This window comes from Teleopsis dalmanni, chromosome 1, assembly GCF_002237135.1.
Source record: "Teleopsis dalmanni isolate 2A chromosome 1, ASM223713v2, whole genome shotgun sequence".
Taxonomy (NCBI): Eukaryota; Metazoa; Arthropoda; class Insecta; order Diptera; family Diopsidae; genus Teleopsis; species Teleopsis dalmanni.
Window position 1 is genome coordinate 42444486 of NC_051846.1, and position 21439 is coordinate 42465924.

The 21439-nt window shown below is 28.8% G+C and overlaps 2 protein-coding genes across 3 annotated transcripts in view; one reads left to right on the top strand and one right to left on the bottom strand.

The window, feature by feature from the left end:
* LOC119673361 overlaps window positions 1-21439 on the top strand; it is a 116001-nt gene that overhangs the window by 37417 nt on the left and 57145 nt on the right. The gene's annotated exons all lie outside the window — the stretch shown is intronic.
* The window catches only part of LOC119673356 (ammonium transporter Rh type B), a 32893-nt gene continuing 12030 nt past the window's right edge, over window positions 577-21439 (bottom strand). For both annotated transcript variants that reach the window (XM_038084619.1, XM_038084620.1), the window contains exons 3-9: window positions 21078-21246; window positions 17173-17338; window positions 16079-16340; window positions 11141-11331; window positions 1677-1895; window positions 1490-1583; window positions 577-1361 (exon numbers count right to left, since the gene is read on the bottom strand). In XM_038084619.1, coding sequence (XP_037940547.1) covers window positions 1264-1361; window positions 1490-1583; window positions 1677-1895; window positions 11141-11331; window positions 16079-16340; window positions 17173-17338; window positions 21078-21246 — 1199 coding nt within the window. In that variant the 3' untranslated portion in view covers window positions 577-1263. The remainder of the gene's footprint in view (window positions 1362-1489; window positions 1584-1676; window positions 1896-11140; window positions 11332-16078; window positions 16341-17172; window positions 17339-21077; window positions 21247-21439) is intronic.

Here is a 21439-nt window from a genome sequence, read left to right on the forward strand (position 1 = left end):
CCTGGTAATTTGCTCTACCGGTTGTTGTTGATAGCTGGTATTTTCGATAGTTTGCTTTTAATAGGTTTAAACCCAAAGAATTTTTGCTCCTAAATTTTGTACTTGTTTAGACATATGATTATCAGTATTTATTATAAAATACTCGATTTTTAACACAACTATATGTGCGAAGCATTGTCTATCTATGTGGTGGTCAGAACTATTAATTTTACACCACCACTAGTTGCACAAAACATGTAATATTTTTTTTATCAAATGATTTTTATTAGCTTGGAAATCTATTATATCATATTGTTAATTCTAATGCTAAATAATCCATTTCTAATACAAGATCTGTAACAATTCAAGTAAAGCTAAAGCTTATCTTCTGTTTTGTTTTTTTATAGATTTCATAAAGCAATATGAATTTAGAAAAACATATTGATTAAATATCTAAAAAGTATTTATTTTAGTTAATATCTTATAATACCTAAGTTATATTTGCACACCTTTTTAACATATACTAAGATGTTTATTTATAAAATCTGAAATAAATTAACATTCAAGTGTAAAATCAGTATTGAAAAATATTTTATATTGGCATTGTTATTTATGTTACCTTAACTTACTTGCACAGTTTTATAAACTACTATATGTTAAATAAATATTTAAGTAGAATAACATATATTTTTCCTTTAATTAATTGGTATTTACTTTAGTTTAACATAACTAACAGTAACTAAAATTATATCAAAATATTTAACTTTGATTTCATTTGTAAACACGACCCATGTATAAACTACTTGCTGGTACAATTGCATTCCAGTGGCGGAGTTGCAATGGGCGCCAATGTTGTTGCAAACTGTTGAGTTCAACCGCCGAAGACGACAAGTAATTGGAACTTATTTAAGTTTTAATTTTATAAGGATAAAGGCAACACAGACATGCAAATAAATTGATGTTTTGATTAGAATTTAAAAATTATGTTTATTAAAAAAATAAAAGCAAAGAAAAAATATTAATGCTAGATATTCGATTACAATTGTTTGATAGAAAAATGTCTAATACTCATCGCATACTCATCGCATACTCATCTATGATCTAAGTGATGTAAAAACAAAAGTTATTTTATGAAATTATATAAAAATATACTATTTAGCAAAGTAAAATAAAGCATAGTTTTGAAGTTTCTGTGCAAAATGCAGATAATGCCAATTTGCGGCAATTTTCAGTGCAAAATTATTGTCGTTAGATTTGCAACTTTTGTAGTTTATCTTCACATTACTATTCTTCCTTATGGTCAGGCACTTCCCAAAAGACTTCGTCCTGATGATGCTCTTCCTTATTTAGTTTACGAACGTTTGTGTACTTAAGCACAATACCTTCCAGAAGCAAGGAGCAAGAATTGTTCCATAGCAAAAGCAAAAGCAAAAGAAAATATAATATTATTTTATATTAGAAATTTGCCATGATGCTCTGAGACATTATATTTAAATTTTATTGTGTTCACCTGTTAAAATGCCGCCAACAATAGCCACAATTACCGTCATGGCAATACCGAAAAGTTGGTAACCTGCCTGTGCAGAAGCTGTGCGATTGTAGCCCTGAGTATGAGTATGGTTGCATGCAAAACAAATTTTATTTAAAACAAATTAAAATGAGAAAATATTTATACTTTTTGTTTTTGTACAACTTACGCCCAATATGATAGTTGAACTGTTTTGGGTTTGTTGAACTTCAATTTCCTCTGTAGTTACCATAGCCGGAAAGATTGTAGTCATTTCGGACTTGTATTTTTCCTTGGTCACCAAGGCAGCAACAATGGCGGATGCAATGGCCGAAATGAGTGCAGGCATACCATGCAAATTGTGTACGCCACAGGTATCGTGTATGCGCAACTTGGAGGCCATCAGAGGCTGCAATGAAACAGATTGCATATAAAATTTCAATGAGCATAAAAATATAAAAATAATTCATTACGTGCACAAATAAAATTTTAACATTATTTTAAATACGAGTATTTTAAATACGAGCAGTAAAAAAATCTTTCCCTAACCCTTGTTGTTTTTTTTATAAATAAATTTCATTAACATACTTGAATTATTCGCTCAATTGAACTTGAAGTGCCATCAACTTTTCAACTTTAGTGACGCTTTCGTTTCATCATCAGTAAAGTCAGTTGGTACACAGAGGAAACCCTTTTTTTGAGCCGAACTTAATGCATTAGCAATTCATTCATTTGCTCCATGGTGAGCTGGAAAATTTGAAAATGTTGCACTTGTATGCACTTGACTCCACAAATATTTATACGTTCTGTTATTGTGCGGCATTTTGTTCATATGTCCTCTAAGTGCACTTCGGAGACTAATTTGCATTTTAAATGAAATTTAATGAATTATTTAAACTAATTACGCTTTAACAGAATTACAGTTGTTAACTTCAGCTTTTTTCAATGTTGTTAAAAGAGTTATAAAATAATTTTCTTCTCCGTAAAAAGGTAAAAGGGAGATGTGACTTTTAGACTGACTATTGTAAAACAAGAAATTAAAAAAGATTTTGTCTGTCAGTACTTATAAATATTAATTATTTAAATTTTATTTAATGATATAAATTTGAAGCACTTATAGGTATTAGTAGGTTGATCACATTTTAACAGAATACAATATGCAGAAATTAATGTTTATCGACAAGCACCAAAAAATTACACAAACAATGTACAATTTGATATAAATTTCGTTTTGGCGCTGCGGAATTTAAATACCAAGATATAATCCCGTGTATGTTGTTGATATTGTTTTTGTTTTTCAAATTTATTTTCATTCTCATCTTCAGTTTTAAGTATTCTCGATTCATTAAATTGAAGCACTTCAGATATTTAGATGGTTTACAGCGCAAAGATCCACATGGAGGCAAATTGTTTTTTAGAGCAAAGTTCACTGGCTCATTTACATTGTGATTTATTAATAAGTAATATATCCTTAATTGCATAACACAAATATTTTTTTATAAATCTTTTAAACTTGATTAAAAATAAAATTGTAATTAATTAATTTAATTAAATTACAGCTGGCTTATGATTTCGTTCTATTATAATTCAGCAAGTGAATTTTTTAATGAACTTTCACAGCAAATTAATAAAAGTTTCAAGTTCCAACATATAAGTCATATACGGTTTTGGGTCAGTTGGTTAATGTACACTGACTCTGAGCTTCAAATTTGGCAGGTTGAGAGTTCATCTTTTAATACTTGCAGTCTCAAATAATTATTTACGAATAATTAAATACAAAAAATAAATTCAAGACCACTGTTGAATAGGTATTTGTGTAATACTCGTAACAGCTGTACGGTCAGCCAAAAATTCAATTAATCAATGAAATAATAAAATTTTATTGTTATAACTTAATACTATTCAAAATATCTTTCTATTGAAAACAATAGGAATGGGTATAAATGGGATACCAGTTCCAAACGGAGCAATGCACTGCGACCATGTTTGATCTTTTGTGCTGCAACAGTCCCTCACCGAACAGAAGATATTCAGCCTACCGAATGAAATCCACAATGTCGGCCGTTGAGGATCTCCTAATGTCAGAAGGGGAGAGTAGTTCGCTACTCAGTGACGTCTTTCTGGCCCAGATTAAGGTTGGGCAGTTACAGAGAATGTGACTAGAAGTCTTGTCTGCTTCTAAGCAGAGTCGATAATTTATCTCTTCGGACAGACCCATTTTGTTAAGGTCATAACGTAGTCCATGGTGAACCGGTTAATATCCCACCAGCAACCTCAACTCTGTTCTGCTGAAGAAAGATATCTTAGCGTAACTGTAGGGATGAACTAGCTCTGGAATGTCACGCCAGTAGTGACTTTTGGCGGCTGAAAACCATTTATGAATCAGAGACTTAGTTGTAGACCAACTTAATTCACAATTTGGCTCTTGTCCACAGATTTGAATGGCCTCGTAAGACTGTCAGCAGACTTATTATCATTGATTCCTATGTGACCAGGCGCTCAGCAAAGTATTAAGCATAAAATATTTGACCTTCATCCCCTTCATTTGACTTCATCGGAGCATTCGACAGTCGTATCTTTTATAAATAGGGACCTAATATTCAGTTATTACCTTCTGGAAAATGGTGCAATGATCACTTTTTTTGGGTTAATTCTTTGATTGAAAACAATAGTTTATATTAAGAATTTAGTTTCTTTCGTCAAAACCGACGTTAAAATTCAATTTAATATTATTATTTAAGTAATAGGCTATTAAAGCACCGCGACCTAAAAGATCTATTGTGCGCCTAAAGGTTAATTTTAGCCTATTTATAAATCTTGTAATTGCTGTGGGCTTAATTTTACCTATTTGACTTGGGACTAATATCCCGCTTCCAAGGTAATCGAGTCTACATCTTGCCACCGCTGGGCAGTTGCATAAAACAGGTTCTGATGTTTCCTTCTCCTCATAACAGAGTCGACAGGAGTCACTTTCTACCACATCTATAATTCAATTTAATGAATATTTTTATTAATATTTTCTTTGGTGTGTTTTTAATTGAGAATAAAAGACTAACTACCTGGTTCAGAATAAAAATGAAATAAATAGAAATCAATATAAAAAACATATGCAATTTTATAGAGATGCCTTTATTTAGCAATAACATTTTAAATAAATGTTATTAAAATCAAGTCACCATTTGCTCCTGTGGGGTTGAAGTGTCAGTTGGATTCGAAGACATTTTTATTACCGTAAAATAGTTTTGTGCAACATTTTATGTGCGTAGCTAAAAACCTATCAACATTCGCATCTCTCCATTTGCATACACACTAATCTATAAATTCTTTGAATAACTACAACTTTGCATGGCATAGGAAAATAATTTTCTGTTTTGAATAAATATTTGAATGTGTAGGAATTTGTGCAGAAATGTCTAAGCCATAAAATAGCTAAGAATGCCTTGAGGCCATTAAACTGCACATCACAAATACTCACAAGAACGAAACCAATATGTGTTCAATGCCGTAATAAAATTTTTCTTCCCTGGTGCTCTGCACTAGAATTTGTTTATTTTAAGTTTAATTTCAGTATTTCCTTTAATAGTTTATTTTATACTGTTTCAATATTTGCAATACGAAATGAAAAAGTTATTAATGTGGTCACAGGTGGGCAGTAGGGTTGGCAAGTAGACGGCTCGAGTATACTATAGATGTAATAAAATTTATATAGTGCCTTTGACTTTTCGCAGTAAATCTCTGTGATATGAAAAAGGTTTTCTACAAAATTCGGTTTGAAAATATTCTTTACATTTGAATTGAAATAATTTAAACATTTCATTAATAAAATGAAACTGGGAAATTGTCAAAATGGTAATAAAAAAATTATGAATTTATGCATAATACAACATGTTGACCTTTTAGCACCCAAAAATCATAAATTTCATATCAAATATCTTGAGCTTAATACGAGTACTATAGTCCGGAAATGTCATATTGCAACATATGCTCTCTTAGTTGTTGTAAATAGTTTATGGGTTTGAATTATAATACCACATTTGAAGTATGCTTGAATGAATTTATTTTTCATTAAAAATATTAACAGTAAATTTTTCTTATTTGGCCTTAAATATTACGGCAGTTATTATGTGTTGATGTGCGTTCGTATTAAATGCCTTAATATGTAAAACTATTAAATATTTTATAGTGGTAGGAAGTTTTAGAGGGAGAAAATATAAATAGACTAAAAATAAAACTGTACGTAAATAATTAAATAAAAGAAAACTAAAATTTTAGGAAAAATTATTTTAAAGTTTGAGTTTTAGAACATTTTTTTTTATTTATGCAAGACTAATTTTTTGAAACCAAAAATATTCATAATACGCAGGCATTGAGATTTTTGTATAAAAATATAAAATAATAAAATTTTTTTTTTATTCTACAAGATATCCTAAAAAATAGTTTTAAATCTTACATATGCATAGTTGTATATCGTATTTATTTTTTCTTTGATTTAAAATTAATGAACTATTTTTATTTTGTAGTTACTTTTGTGAGTATTTCATACATTGTACGAGGGCGGTTTGATAAGTCAATAACTTTTTAAATAAAACAAATTACTTTCGGCAAATAAACATTTTATTTTTCTACATAATCACCTTTTAGCTCGATACATTTAGTCCAGCGTTTTTTAAATTTTCTTATTTCCTCCACATAATAGGTTTCTCAAAGTTTCTCAAAATATGCGTTTGTTTCGGTAATGACTTCTTCATTCGACTCAAATCTCTTATTACACAGCCATATCTTTAGGTTTGGAAACAGAAAATAGTCGCTGGTAGCTAAATCTGGAGAATATGCTCGATGGGGTAGCAGTTCGTATCCTAATTCGTGAATTTTGGTCACGAATGCTTAATTAGCATACGAAATTCACTTTTTTCCATTTTCGTAAAAATGTACGAGGTTGTCTGCTTTGAACGGCTATCAAACACCAACATTAAAAAGTTGTCCACTGGTAGATTACAGCTGACGGCAGCACTGTTGCATTTGGAGTAACTGCGCGGAAAATTCAAAAAGTCACTGACTTATCAAACCGCCCACGTATTATAAATTTAATAGATGAGACAATTTACCCAAAATAGTGCTCAATACAATTTTTTGAATTCTAACTCTGAAGCTGTTTTAGTACTGGTCACACAGTACTATGATATTTAAATAGTGTGATACTAAAATGATAATTTATAGGTTTTTAAACTTTTATTATTTATTTCATTCTTGTTTAAATTTTGATTAATCAAAAACTGAAGTATTCCAATATTTCATTTGAAGCTTCATAGCAAGCAAGAAAATAGTAATAACAAAACGCAAATTTAATGAATTCAGAGCAAATTCCATCGTAATTTCAACAAAAGATTCACTTTACCATTCTTTACGAATTTCGGTATAACTTTAAGTCTATGAAAAAATATGTATTGAATATCAAATACGATATAAAGAGAAAGCACCATCGCTTGTGACCATCTAGAAGTCGTTCTGAAAATCTTGGACTGAACATTTTTCAGTCTCAATCAAATGCTTAAAATATTCTGAAGTTTGAAGTTTTAAATTGAGTTAAAGTTTCTAAATTGTTCCAGAAAATTATTGTTGATGAATTGATAAACATGGTGTTAATACAAATATCTTGGATACATAAAGAAATAAGCAAGACGAGTTTCTCCAATTTTAACGGCAGCTCCAAGATAGGGAAGTGTGCTTTTGCTCAATAATTTCTTCCAATTAAAGAGAAGAAATTGTAGCAGTCGGTTTACTTTGACATACAAATTTTTATTACCTATCTTAAATAAATAAAACTTAAATTTATATTTTAACAACAAAGTTTAGATAATGCTCCCATTAGAATCCTGAGAATCTGTAATGTCAGACACAAAAGCTTCTTTTCAGGAATCAATTCGAATATAATTCTGATATTCTTTGTTTATTGTTTTGTTTTCTCTTTGTTGTAAAAAACTTGGCTCTCTGATTTAAGTAATAGATGATGTCTGCATATTTTCCTTTGTGCTCAGTGGACTAGAGCAACAGAGTTTATAAATGCATTAGAGTGAATTTTTATGAATTTTTCCTCCAGCCCTTTTTTTTTATTTATGTTTAAAGTTCCGTATATCAAATTACATACAGATTATCAGTAGTACTTATTTAAGTAGCACTTTTTCTCACATTTTTTGACGAATAAATAAAAATTTAGCATTGCTAAACAGATAAAACTCCAAACTATTATAAAATTAACAACTTTTTTTAAGAACACCTAGAAACTAGAAAATTAAGCATAAAAATTGTGGTGGCATGTATGTTATGTTCTAACTTAGATGCCGTCTAGCAACTAAATTAACATACTGCATTTAAAGATGGTTTAACTTTCAGCTTTTATTTTTATGAAATTTTGGCCACACTGTGTGTCGTGTCTCCGTAATTGCTAAATGATTTATTGATATGTTGTTTATTGTGTCAATTCCGTTAATATTTCACAATAATTTGCCAACTGACAATATTAAAAAAATAAACAACTTCATTGCGCTCTTAGAGATTAAATAAATTTCTGAAGCACCATATTCCCCTAACATAGTGTTATTTCTGGTTGTTTCCAAAAATAAAATAAAGTCTTCAGATAGACATAATAGAGAAAGAGACTTCGGATAAAATTAGTGCAGGCAATCTTGAAGTCGCAAAAGTGGTTATGATAATCGAATTAGTACTATAATTATTGCAGGTTTAGCGTTTACAAAATGAATTTAACGGGTTGGATACAAATTAAACCTTTTCAAATATTTTAAATTTAAACTATTTTGAATATTTTGAAAATTAATAGAATGTAATTCATTTACATCCAATATTTAATTTCAGAAACTAATTTTTATAAATCAAAGTAATGCTTTTTTTCTTCAGTTAATTTTATAGATAAATACCATATTGTATAAAAGTGTAGAAAGGGTACTTAAACTCAATTTTTCTAAGGTTTGACCGACATTTCTGCCGTCAAAATATTGAAAAGATATTGTTTTATTAAAACAAGTGTTAAACTTTTTAAAAACTGTTCTAGTAGACTTCGCCAGCAGCTCGATTAGTTGCTTGCTGTCACCTGTTGGTAGTGCTGAACGCTTTCAAATCGTTGGCCACCTGGTGCTTCCACCGAGATGCGAACGTCCTCTACCGCGTTTTGCACCTGTGGGTACCTCATTAAACACCTTTCTAGCTGGAGCACTTTCTTCCACTCTCACGACAAGACCAAGCCAACGAAGTCGCTGAATTTTTATGCGCTTAACTATGTCAATGTCGCGGTATACCTCACACAGCTCGTCGTTTTATCTAATTCGATACTCGTCGCCAACGCGTAAGGGACCATAGATCTTCCGAAGAGTTTCTCCGGAGCAATTGTTTCATTAAGCAGAATTAGTAACTTAATTTAAAGACTCTCAATCATATTAATAGAATAGAAAATTACTAACAATACAGAATATAACTGAAGTTCAAATTATGAGTGAAGATAATATTATATGGCGATCCTGTCAAAATGAAAAAAATATTTAATATGATAATATGAAAATTTTGGGATAAGCGATTACTTTAATAATTTAGTTTCTTCTCATTATGTTAACCTAAAAACTTAAAGATTTGTGTGTGTGCAAATAAATAATTAGACAAGTAACTAAATATATAAAATTAGTAAATAGAATTTGATTTACTATATCGAATTGTGACGAAACAGTAAATACTCTCCTTACGTGTATATTTCTTCCATTATTTTTCTTAAGCTGATTGTTTTGACCAATATTTGACTCAACTTAATTACTACTTAGCCAGATATTTCTCTTGAAGAAACAAAACTTGATTGGCTATGAGTGTTCACTAAATAAAGTTTTCACTGTGATGACTTAAGTAAAACATGTATTTTTTTTAGTTTATTATAAATTTCTTAACAAATTCTCTATATATCACTAAAACTTATGACAAAGAATAATCTTGTCAAAGTTGAGATAAACATCAGATAATAAAAAATATATTTATGTAGCATGTAGCACAAAATCATTTTATCTAGTTTGAGATATCTTATATATTAAACAAGATAATAAAATTTATGTAAATACAACATTTATATCATTTAAAATTCAATATATATAACTTTATTATAGTGCTTGCAAAAATTCAACATTAGTTTAAATTATTTTTGTAGATTTAAAAACCAGAGAAATTACTTCCGCATGAAGGTTGGAAAGACGCGAGATGTTTATATTTTCAATTGACAAAATATACATGTATTAAACCGTGAAATTTTAACACCTGTATTCACGATGTTACTTTGATTTTATTTTGGGTCAAAGATCAAATTTTTTGAATAAAATACTAGTTCCGTCCTTGTCTGTAGGTCGATAAATCTTAGTTCCCAGTAAGAATGTATATTCACTTTTATCTAGTTCTGAGTGTTTTGAATGCATGTGAATGAATGTTTTGTCATTTTAACATAAATAATGGAGATTAGTCTAAAAAACATTCGATGATTGCATAATTTTACGTACAGGTATTTGACTTTTATAGTTTTGCGAGCTTACATAAAAGATAGTTACTTCATTGACTACACCTGCGGGAAAAAGTTAGAATATTTGCTAGGTAAGGTGTACCTGTTGTAAAGGAAGCGTTTGAAAATCAGTAAGCTCCACCTGACACTGTCTGGAGTATTAATGGTAGTGAGCGAGTGGAAGTTTCTTTTGTTGCAATTGACTGGAGGGGTAAACCTAGTATTACGGGAATATGGATTTGCAGCTTTGGCAGTGTTCCCCAATAGATTGGCCCCTTAAAGGGAGTATTGTGGTAGCTGTGGTTAAAACCAAAAGTTATGCGGTTGGAATGACAGTATTCTTTACGTTCATTCGTTGAGTGATTGCATTTTTCCATTGGGTGTTGTGCCCCAATAAGTAGCGCCCGATTTTTAATCAACGTAAAAATCAAGCATATTAAATCAACACACTTTACATTGTTTTCGGAAACTATTTAATAGAAGTATGCTGTTGTTGAAAAAAAAAATTATGTTATGATACAGTACTTGTTTAAGTATTGTAAATGGCTGTGTAGTAAAGACATTAAATACTTTTTTGATATTAATTTTTTTACATAAATTACTGTTAATAATTAATAGCTCAAATTCACAATTTCTTGTTCATATTTGAAATAAAAGATTTTTACCTATGGAAACTTTGCTTATGATATTACATACTTATGTTCTATCTTTTGTTTAGGCGTTCTAGTAAATTCTGTATATTACAATGACTTTGTATAAGTCATCATGTAAATTTATCTGTTTAAAACACAATACTTTGTGTAGATATATGTCACATGATTATTTGCACATGCTAAAGGAGATATAAAAAATTTCATGAAAGCAAACTTTTTAATTAGCCATTTGTGAAATTTTTCAACATAAAGTTCGTAAAAAGTTGAATTCATTTCTGAGCGCACTAATTATAATTTTTTAAGTGCAAATGTTTGATTTTACTTTTATATTAATTTTTTCATTTCATAGGAAATATGCTTTTTAAATAGTCATGGTAACAAAAGTAGGAATAATAAGTACACAAAATCAAATCAAACAAAAGTAGTGAAATAAAATAAATAAAGTTAAAATGCAACACTTACCGATAAAAAGCGATAACCCAGCACCGAAACTGTTCCAGCAATAATTCCAATTAACACAGCACCATGCGCACCAATAAGTAAATTGCAAACAGTGCCAACAGCAACGCCACCAGCCAGTGTGGAATTCTGCACGTGGACCATATCCAATTTATTCTCATGGCTGACAATGGCGGATAGCACAAATGTTGTAACTGCAAAATACACAAAACACATTAGTATGCATTTAATATATGTTCAAGTGTGGATGTATCTGCTTTGGTAACAAAATACGGTGTAATTCGCTTTTATCGATAATATTGAATAGCACATTCATTAATGGTCGTATTACAAGTGGGTCGCATGCATTTAGGCTTAAGTAGTGGCTACATAGTACGTTATGGTATATGCAACATATGAATATGATCGCAGCTATTGAATGTAACAACAAACAAACTGTTGCAGCAAATTTGAAATTGGAATTTATTCATTATTGTTGAGTTATGTTGGCTTTGTGCTATAATTAGGATTTCTTGAATATCTATAGTTTAACCATAACTATAAAAACATAAAAATGAAATAATTGCTCATATTGGTTTTATATTTAATTAAATTAAAAAGTATTGAATTTTTAGAATATATTTTTGTTTCTTACATGTATATATTTATATACAAAAAATAATTTTTTCAGAATGCATACATATACATTTAAAAAAATAGTAGCATAAGTGCCATCTAACTGCACTAAATGTACAGAATAAGTAAATGAATTGAAAAAATGCTAAATGACATTTAAAAACCAAAGCATAATTAAAAAAAATGATTTTAAAAAATCTTCTGTGTAATGGATTTTAATATTAAGTTTTTGATATATGTTTATTATCAAGCGTTGTCCATTTCAGTAAGGTGGTGGTATGTGGTGCTTCAGTTCAGTACAAGTATATACATTTAAATAAATAATATTAAAAGTACTATCTAACTGAAGAAGTACTAAATGACGTTATTTAAAAACTAAAGAATAATTTCAAAAAGCATTATTAAGTATTATAACGATTATTATAAACCTGAAGATATAATATTGCTTAAGAGTTTTTATAGAGAATATTTGGCTAAGAATCAGCTTCATTTGAGAGCATAACTTTTAAAAGTAATGCTTTTAAGTTAAAGATAAAAATGTAGTATTAGTTAAATATTGTTTTTGGCTACTTGTGGATAAACACGATTCGTCATTGCTTCTAATTTGACAGGTACGAGTTCTAAGCCTGGCACTTGCGATCCAAACAAATTATATACGAACTATAAATTAATTAAAATTCGATTATTTCCTAAGACCAATGATGATAAGTACTTGGCAATATTCAAAACAGCGTTGTATGGTCAGCCAAATTTCAATAAAATTAAATAAATTTTTGTGTTTGTCTTTCGAAAACCCTCTAAATTGTTTTTTTGTAAATAAAGCTATAGTTAATACATAAAAAATTTTGAACTTTGAATTAATTTTTTGAGCTACCGTATTTTAAATAAGAAAAAATATTTATTGAAATTGGTCAATGACATGGCTAAACGAAGTTTAAATGGTTTAAATAAATTTTTAAATTAAAAAAGCGATATTTCATTTTCTAAGAATTTTCAACACTTTAATTATATTTGCTGATAAATTAATTTAACATTTTAAATTATTTCTGGTAATATTGTCAAACCTATTTTTCTTCCTTTCATTGGTTCAACCCAAATTTTTTAATATTCGTCTCACAAACTAATTAAACGTCAAAAAGTTTCTTCAACACATTAGGAAATTTATTTTAAACACGTACTTGTGCACTTGGAATAACGCTACACCCAACAACAACAACAACAACAACATAAACAAAAAAGCTTAAAAAGTTAGAGTCCGTCCGCGTGGTCAACACCAATACTGTAAAAAAACAACAACACACACTGAACATAAACAACGGAACAACGGAACAACGTAATAACGAAATAAGCAACAAATGTTTTAATGTAAATAGCAGCAAAAAAATAACAAATTAAAAGTATACAAAAAGGCGTTTGCTGCAATCTTCATAGTAGCTATGGACGCGCTGACCAACAGTATACAACAAAATGGGACATTTAAGTATTTAATACTACAGCATAGGTAACACAGAACCTACAACACAGTAACACCTACACATACACAATCTCACAGTGTTGTTGAAAGAATTTGTTGTTGGTACTTGTTGGTTGTTGGTTTCATTGTTGTTTGTTTTGTTGTTGTATCGTAAACATAATTAAAGTTAGGCTAGGTTTGATGGTGTTGGTATTAAGAGTATTAAGAGAAGCTGAAAGTTGTGTATTCCCATTTGCCTTACCAGCAACCGTTGTGCTTGTACCCTTTCACCTTTATTTATTTAGTTTTTTTTGTATATATTTCCTTTTGTATTATTTGTTTCGCAATATAGAAACGATACCATTGGTGTTAATTTAAACTACTTAATGTGTGCGTACAAACAGACATAACAAAAAGGACTATAAGACCAATGTCGGCTACAAAGAAATAAAGGTGCATATAAATGATCGGCAAAGAGGACTAATCCTTATATGCTAAAGTATCATTGTTTTTGTGTTATCCAGATATTAGATAATATCTTTCTATTTTGAATTTGACAAATAAATTTAATAGGTTATTAACTAAATCTTCTTCTAAACCTCCTTTTTAATAATAACTAAATTACAAGTTTACAATTTCTATTCGCAGTGATTTCACAATAGATTTTGGTAAATTTCATTACTCTGAGTAACTTTGTAAACCTCATTTTAATTAGATTTATATACTTAGGTTCTCGAGATATTGGATTTCAAAAATGTGAACTTTCTAACCGTCTATTTATTTTTTTTATTCGACATGATAACTATATGTTACATAAGTAATAAGATTTTGTTTTAAACAAACTTAACTTGTTGTAGAGTGTAGCGCAAGATGTTAGCATAAATGGTAAATCCGGTAGTAGTTCGAGGCATGGAAACCATGTAGTTAAGTTGTAAAAATAAGATTTAATTGATTTTTAAGTTAAAATGTTGTTGGGTAAGTGAAACATTAATATATATGAGAATAGTAAAAGTTGAGGTAGCTTAAGGTAAACATTTTTAAAGTACCACTGAAAATATTCTGAAATCATAGCATAAAATTACTATGGTTTTGACCCTTGTTGTGATTTGTTAAATATTGTAATAAAAATATAATATACCTATATCTTAAATAGCAGAAAAGTATACTACTTAAAAGCCGCAATGTTTACAGCTAGGTTATTTGTCACACGTTTACGTAAAATAAGCGTACTAAATGGAAAATAATTTCAAGCCATTTCTTTAAAAATGGAGACTCCCATATTACTCTAATTAATTTAGTATGAGATATACTTGCGATATATATGAGACACTTGTAAGATATATTTTAAAAAACTAGAATACTTGAGGACTTCAACTTAAAACACCGGTTATACTTAATTATAGAAGTAATTATAAGTAAGTAGAAATAAGTAAGTAAGAAGTAAAAAGATGAGGGGTAAAGGCGAGAATAGTCTACCCTGGACTATTTCGTATTGAAGAAAAAAAAGTTATATTATTTAAAGTTTTGAAATCATAGGAAAGGAAGCATGGATATCTTATTTTTGCAATGTATAGTTAATGTAACAATAATTAAACTTTATGATTCTTTGAGATACTTTATAATGTTAAACACTATCCTTTAAGGAGGATATGATTATAGTTATAGAGACCTTAATTTTTTAACGTGAATTCATGCTGTTAAGGCTTCACATCATGGTGCTCTCAATACACGTATCAACATAATGCAATAATAAACGTTCCCATTGGTATTCTGCTTGTACCAATTGAAGTATGCATATAGTTTCCTTATTGACAGCAAGCGAGGCTCATCTAACATTTCTGCTGTTCTTCAAGATACAGCACGTGGTTGTGAAATGCAATTCAACATTGAGTAAAAATAATAAATATAGACATTCTAACTACAGCCACCATGATACTCCCATTAAAGGGCCAATCTCAATTGGTCAGAACAGTCAAAGCTGTAAGCCTTGGTAGCAGATTTACATCTCCGGATTTATATCTTCTAACCATTATCCCGCGGTGGTGATTATAGTTACAATAAGTTACAACATTATATATGTTTAGAAATTAAAGAACTTGAAGACTTTACTCACAAATGATTTTTATAGGGCACTTTTCTAATGCAAATGATATATTTTAGCAAATATAAATTAATAATATTCTCAAACATAATTTGAAATTATTTGTAACACAAAGTTAAATATATTTAAAATCAGTACTTTTATAAATTTATATAAATAATATTAAATAACTTTATAATAATGTAAGAACCTAGCTTTCTGTGCTATCAAAAATAGACGCATATATGTATATGCATGTGTAAAGTAAACCATGTCACAGCTTTGTTACAGTTATGTTTTTAATATATTGGGTCAAACTATTTTTTTTTATCCGTATGTGCTTACATATTTATTTAATAAAAGTTTTAAAAACATTTTTTTAAAATATTATTTGATTTTTTGTTTTAAATTTTTCTAAGAATAGAAAACATGTAACAAGTCTTCACATGTTTCTTAAATCCAATTTTTATATCAAAACATATTTTGTACAATAAATGTAAACAACGACAAGTAAAAATTAAGTTCAGTTCTCTGTAGTAGGAATGTAGTTACATCCGTACAAATATTTGTGAAAGGACATTACATGTACAGAGCCCGAAGATGCGAAGAATGCTTTGATTTAAATACCAGCGATCAACTGTGCAAGCAACTGAACGACAAGCTTTAATACTTTAGTGCACAGCAGGAACAGTGTTAGATATGTTTAGTTACGAAAGGATGCAATGCACCATCTTGTGCATATATATATGAGATGCGTTTCTTATGAATCATTTTAGTTATGTAGACATGTTACCTGTTGCAGCTGCTAATGATAAATACGTGTTCAAAATGGCACGCTCAGGGCCGCTGCCTGCAGCTAGTACTGAATTAAAGCTTGGCCAATATACCCATAGGAACAGCGTACCAATCATGGCAAAAATATCTGATGTGTAATTGGCTCCTTCGTATTTACCGGCTTCGTTTTGGTCTTTACTTGGACGCAAAATCATGCTAACAGCCAAACCAAAGTACGCACCAAATGCATGCACAGTAATTGACCCACCAACATCACAAATCTGTGAAAATAAAATGCAAAGGTGACGTTAATAAACAAATGAATAAGTTCAGATGCAAAGAACGCTATAATTTTCTAACTAAAGATATGAAATTCTTTGACAATTAACGTATGCAGTCGTAACCTTTAATAAGGATACTACATTACTAACTATGTCTAAGGTTTGTAAAGTACTACTAGTGTACCACTAATGACCTAGAGGTCTATGCGTGGTGACTTGATGCAACTAGTTCAGCCTACCTTCCTAAGAATACTTGTATATGGTGACTTAATATAAACTAGTGATATATGGTGACTTAATATAAACTAGTGATCCAGAGACCTATGCATGGCGACTCGATGCCAACAAGTTCAAGTTTACTACTTAAGAATACATACTAATAAATTTTAGCAATTATTTAACAAAGGGGATCAAAGATTATCTTAATACTATTTTTTTAGTTTATTTTAAATTTTAACAAAAATAAACGCATTTTATTGAATATAGTTATATTAACTTTTGTTTTTTAAGGCTAATATGTTAAAAAAATTAGTTTCAAATCCTGGTTATAAAAAAGTGGTTAATATAAATTTTTGATGCTAATAATATAAAGAATCACCGTATATTTGTTAACAATTTTTTTATTTTATCCAACAACTTTTCAGGGTTGACTAATTTTTTAGTTGAAATTAATGAAACATTATGAAGTTATAAATCTAACAATGAGTCACTGTTTCTTCTAATACATTCTATATTTAAAATAAGTACATATACGATTTCATTTTAAAATGAATACATATCTTAGGAAAGTGCTTATATTTGAGAGTACGTTTCATTCCACATATTTACTTACACTTAAGATATCCAAAGCAACGTACTCATTGGCAGCAAACAGCGCGACTTCGAAGAGTGCCATAAAAAGTAATTGAATGGGCGTGGTACGTCCCAGTAAGGCACCCATACTAATCAATGGTACTGCAGCAGCGATGTCAGCATCAATTATGTTTTCTAACGATAAGCTAAATGTAGGAAAGTAAGAGGAAAAACCGTATCAAATAAGGATAAGCATAAAGCAAAATGTGTAAGGATTATAGAATTTTAACATCCTTTCTAAGAGTGTTATAGTTAGTACCTAACAGCGGCATTGTGCACCAATTGCATTAACTGCAGTAAATGTTGGCAATATAAGCGTGGTTTATAAGTTTGTAGAGCTCTTGAAAAACAGCAAAAAAAAAAATATATTTAAAAATATGAAGTAGAATTGCAACTACAATTCCATATACGAATTTCACGAAAAAGCTGACAGCAAATGCAACGTATATAAGTAAATATAGTTGTGGCGCATCTTAAGTGGCTTTGTCTGGCTTTGTGTGTTGATCATAAGGTGTGTACTGGCACAAAACCGGCAACGGAAGGATATAAGTTTTTACCGGCATATAGTAAGCGGAAATGCAATCTTAAAGTTTTTGTTAATTTTTTTCCCCAAATGGATTGTTGCTTTTTAAGTTGTGCGCTATAAACTTACTGTGAGTCATATAAGTTTGAAATTAGCTTTGAATAGGCAATGATGTGTTTGATAAAAAGTGAGTTTGTTTCTATTGTAAATTGATTATGTCAAGAATTAATTCAATTAACACAAAAAATGGAGCCTTCATACCATGAGAACTTACAAACTCTTATGAAGTAATATGATACGATATATAATGTCATAAGCACAGGTTTTCAGTAATGCTATTTAAAGCAAAGCTTAAGCGAACGAGCTTTAGAAACATTAAAAGGAAACATATACGTCCAAGTACTGCTAGCAATGTGATGGAGCATAACATACATACTCTAGAAACAGAATTTATTTTGGATTGATCACAACAAAAGAAAATATATAATACGATCAAGTAATGGTAGAAAACAAGATGTATTTATTTTAGATGATATACACTTCAAATCGGTTAAAGAATTTAAATACCTAGAATGGTACTTGGTATAAGATAATATAAGCTAAAACCGTTTACTGTTTAAAATTATGATTTTTGAAGTGTGAAATGTCATGAAAACAAAAAATACTTATTTTAATTAGATTAATTTCTCCTCATGAATGTTAAGTTTGCATACTTAAAAGTAAGGATATAATTTAGTTGATTATATATAAAAACAAGATCTAGAGAAATATACTTAACGCATGCTGAAATTAAAAGTACAATATAATAAAAGAATACATATATATATATTAAATATATATAAAAATATATTAATATAACTAATAATATTTTTGTATAAACCTTAAAAAAACTTAAGTGTATATATTATGTACTTATTTCAACCATTTAAACTTCAATTACATTAAATTATTTTAAATTCAGAATTTTTATGATATAAAAAATTGAATTAAATTTTAATAAAAAATATAATATTTTAAATAAACTTAATATAAAATTAAAAAGTTTTTAATGCATGCTTATATGAATTGTATGGTTCAAAGAACCGGTGGAAATGTTCCATTCCCTTGAACTTTTGCTGTAGCATTTTTATTTATTTTCAGATAAAATCTTAATCTATTTTTTCAGAATCTTTTTAATTTTTTTATATATATTTCAAGTTGCAGTAAGTTTAACTAGTTTCGTCCTTACTTTTATTTATTTTGTTTTTTTTTTGTATTTATCCTTCTGCACTAAATGAGTTTTTGATATTTCTTTTAATATTACGGCACGAATGAACTTTGGTGCGCTTAAAGCGTTTTCTTCCTTTTATAAAGTTTTATCCTTTTTCCAAAAGGAATCAGTTGTGGTCGTAATTGCAGACAAATGTGCAACAAAATAAGAAATTAATTAGCACTAAAAGTGCGTACACTTAAGGCTAAACATATTAGGGATATATAAATTAGAGGACAAAGAATTTATTTTGTATCGTAATTTTTAATAAGAAAAAGCTAAAGAACCAAAAAGAATTTATAAGAAAAAATGATTTCATTTAAGTAACTAAGTAAATTGAATGTTTCGAATATTTTGTTGAAATTTATGTAGACGAAAGAAAATTAGTCTACGACTATTAATTAACAAGATGAAAATATAAAAGTTGAATGTTTCATAAATAACTACTCAGAACCAGACGCAATTATAAGTTTTCTAGACAAATTGTATTGACAGAAGTTAAGTTGTATGTAAAATTTTTTAATATATTACTTGTTTATATATTAAATTGTTTTTGTTTAAATGACCACCATCAAATATAATATAATAAATAACAACAAAACAATAATAAAATTTGTATAGGCAAATTTTGTAAACAGAACACCAGAGTACATCACACTTCTCCGGTATAAAAGGCGGGAGAAAAATGCAACCAAGGCATTCAGCAAGGTAACGAGCTAGAAGACGGATCACAAAAAACATACGTGCTAAAGCATAAAGAATAGAAATTTACATTTCTATTCCCATTTTGTTATTAAGTAATAGAAATCTGCATTTCTATTGCTTATTTATTACTAACGACATCAACATTTCATTAGCAGATCAGTGGTAAGGTGATAGTTACCCAAAGGTATTATTACCCATACCATTCCACAGCTAACGAAATCAACATTGCGTTAGTGAATATTCCCAAGATAATAACAATTCCCATTTGCGATCATCAAATAAATATATCGTTCCTGGGCATACGAAATATACATTTCGTTAGTACCCTTACAAGGCGTGGCAGAAATTTACATTTCCACCACGAACCCATTTGTTCCATAACAAAGAAATTTACATTTCTGTAACAAAGCCTCTATCTGCGTCGTACGTTAGGTCTTCCAGATATCAATGTAACTTTATGTGCGAAATAGGTTCGTTACAAATTTCCTTAAATAAAGACATAATTTAGTCTATTGGATTAGATAAGCGCAAAAGATTTACTTATGTCGTAGTGTTCTGCTCTACTGCCTCCTTTTATTATTGTTAAAAAGTGTAATATTTATTGTTACTAATTTACTGTATATTGTTGGAACTTGTAATTAGATACTTCATGTAGTTATAATTTTTCATTAATATTATAATTAATTAACGTAAGCGGAAAATAATTTCTGTTTTGAATTTGATTTTTATCATTTACTGAAGATTTAAGTATTTATTTAATTTAATAAATTTCCTTGCATATATTCCATTTTTTGACATTTTTAGTTTATTAATTCAGTTTATTGTTTATATTTATATGGTTTTCAAGTTTAATATGCTGATTAAAGTAAAATGTTTTTATTTTCAAAAAAATAGCCTTAAGAATTATATTTAGACATCAAATTTTTCTCCCAAATCGTTTGTGTAAGTTTAGGTCTTATTTATAAAAGCACTTCCACTGTATTATAGTATATTATTTTACATTATATATATACTTGAATGAAATTATTAAAAATCATCGAGTAGATTAAAGCAGGACTTAAATAAATTTTTTGATTGCTGTAAATATTTTTTTTTGTTAAGTTAATAATTACAGTACAATTTTAGTAACATATCTGGAATCTGTTACCAGCAAGGCATGAACTTAAAGTTTAAAATATTCTAAGCTGTGTTTTATTACATAAAAAAACTGTTAATATATCAAGCTTTTGCGTTTAAAATAATACAATTACTTATGTGAACGCTATTTAAATAAAACACATATGTGGTTTTCCTAAATTCAAAATTTTACATTGTAATTTTTAATTTAATTTATATAAATGGAATAATTATTGCTATTCACTATATTTTGTTAAGTATCATTTGTTTTATTAAAATTCTCATTACTTACCTAATTTTACCACCTTCCATGTGAATGAAACCCTTTATTAGCACTGCCCACTGGATAACGAGTGCACCTAAAAATAATGTATAACCTGTTGCACTGTAACCATATTTACGCAAAAATGTCATCAAAAAGCCAAATCCAATAAATATCATCACTTGAATATCCTGGAATTCTATAAAATTATTTCAAATATTAGTAAAATACAATTGCAAATATGTAAAAACATTTTAATAGCAAATTATTTATTATTTTATCACACATAAATTCTATACCGAAAACTTATACAATTAAATTAAAAATAATATAATTATTGCTTTGAATTGTTTACACTAAACAACATAGAAACTCATAATTTCTATAGTTTC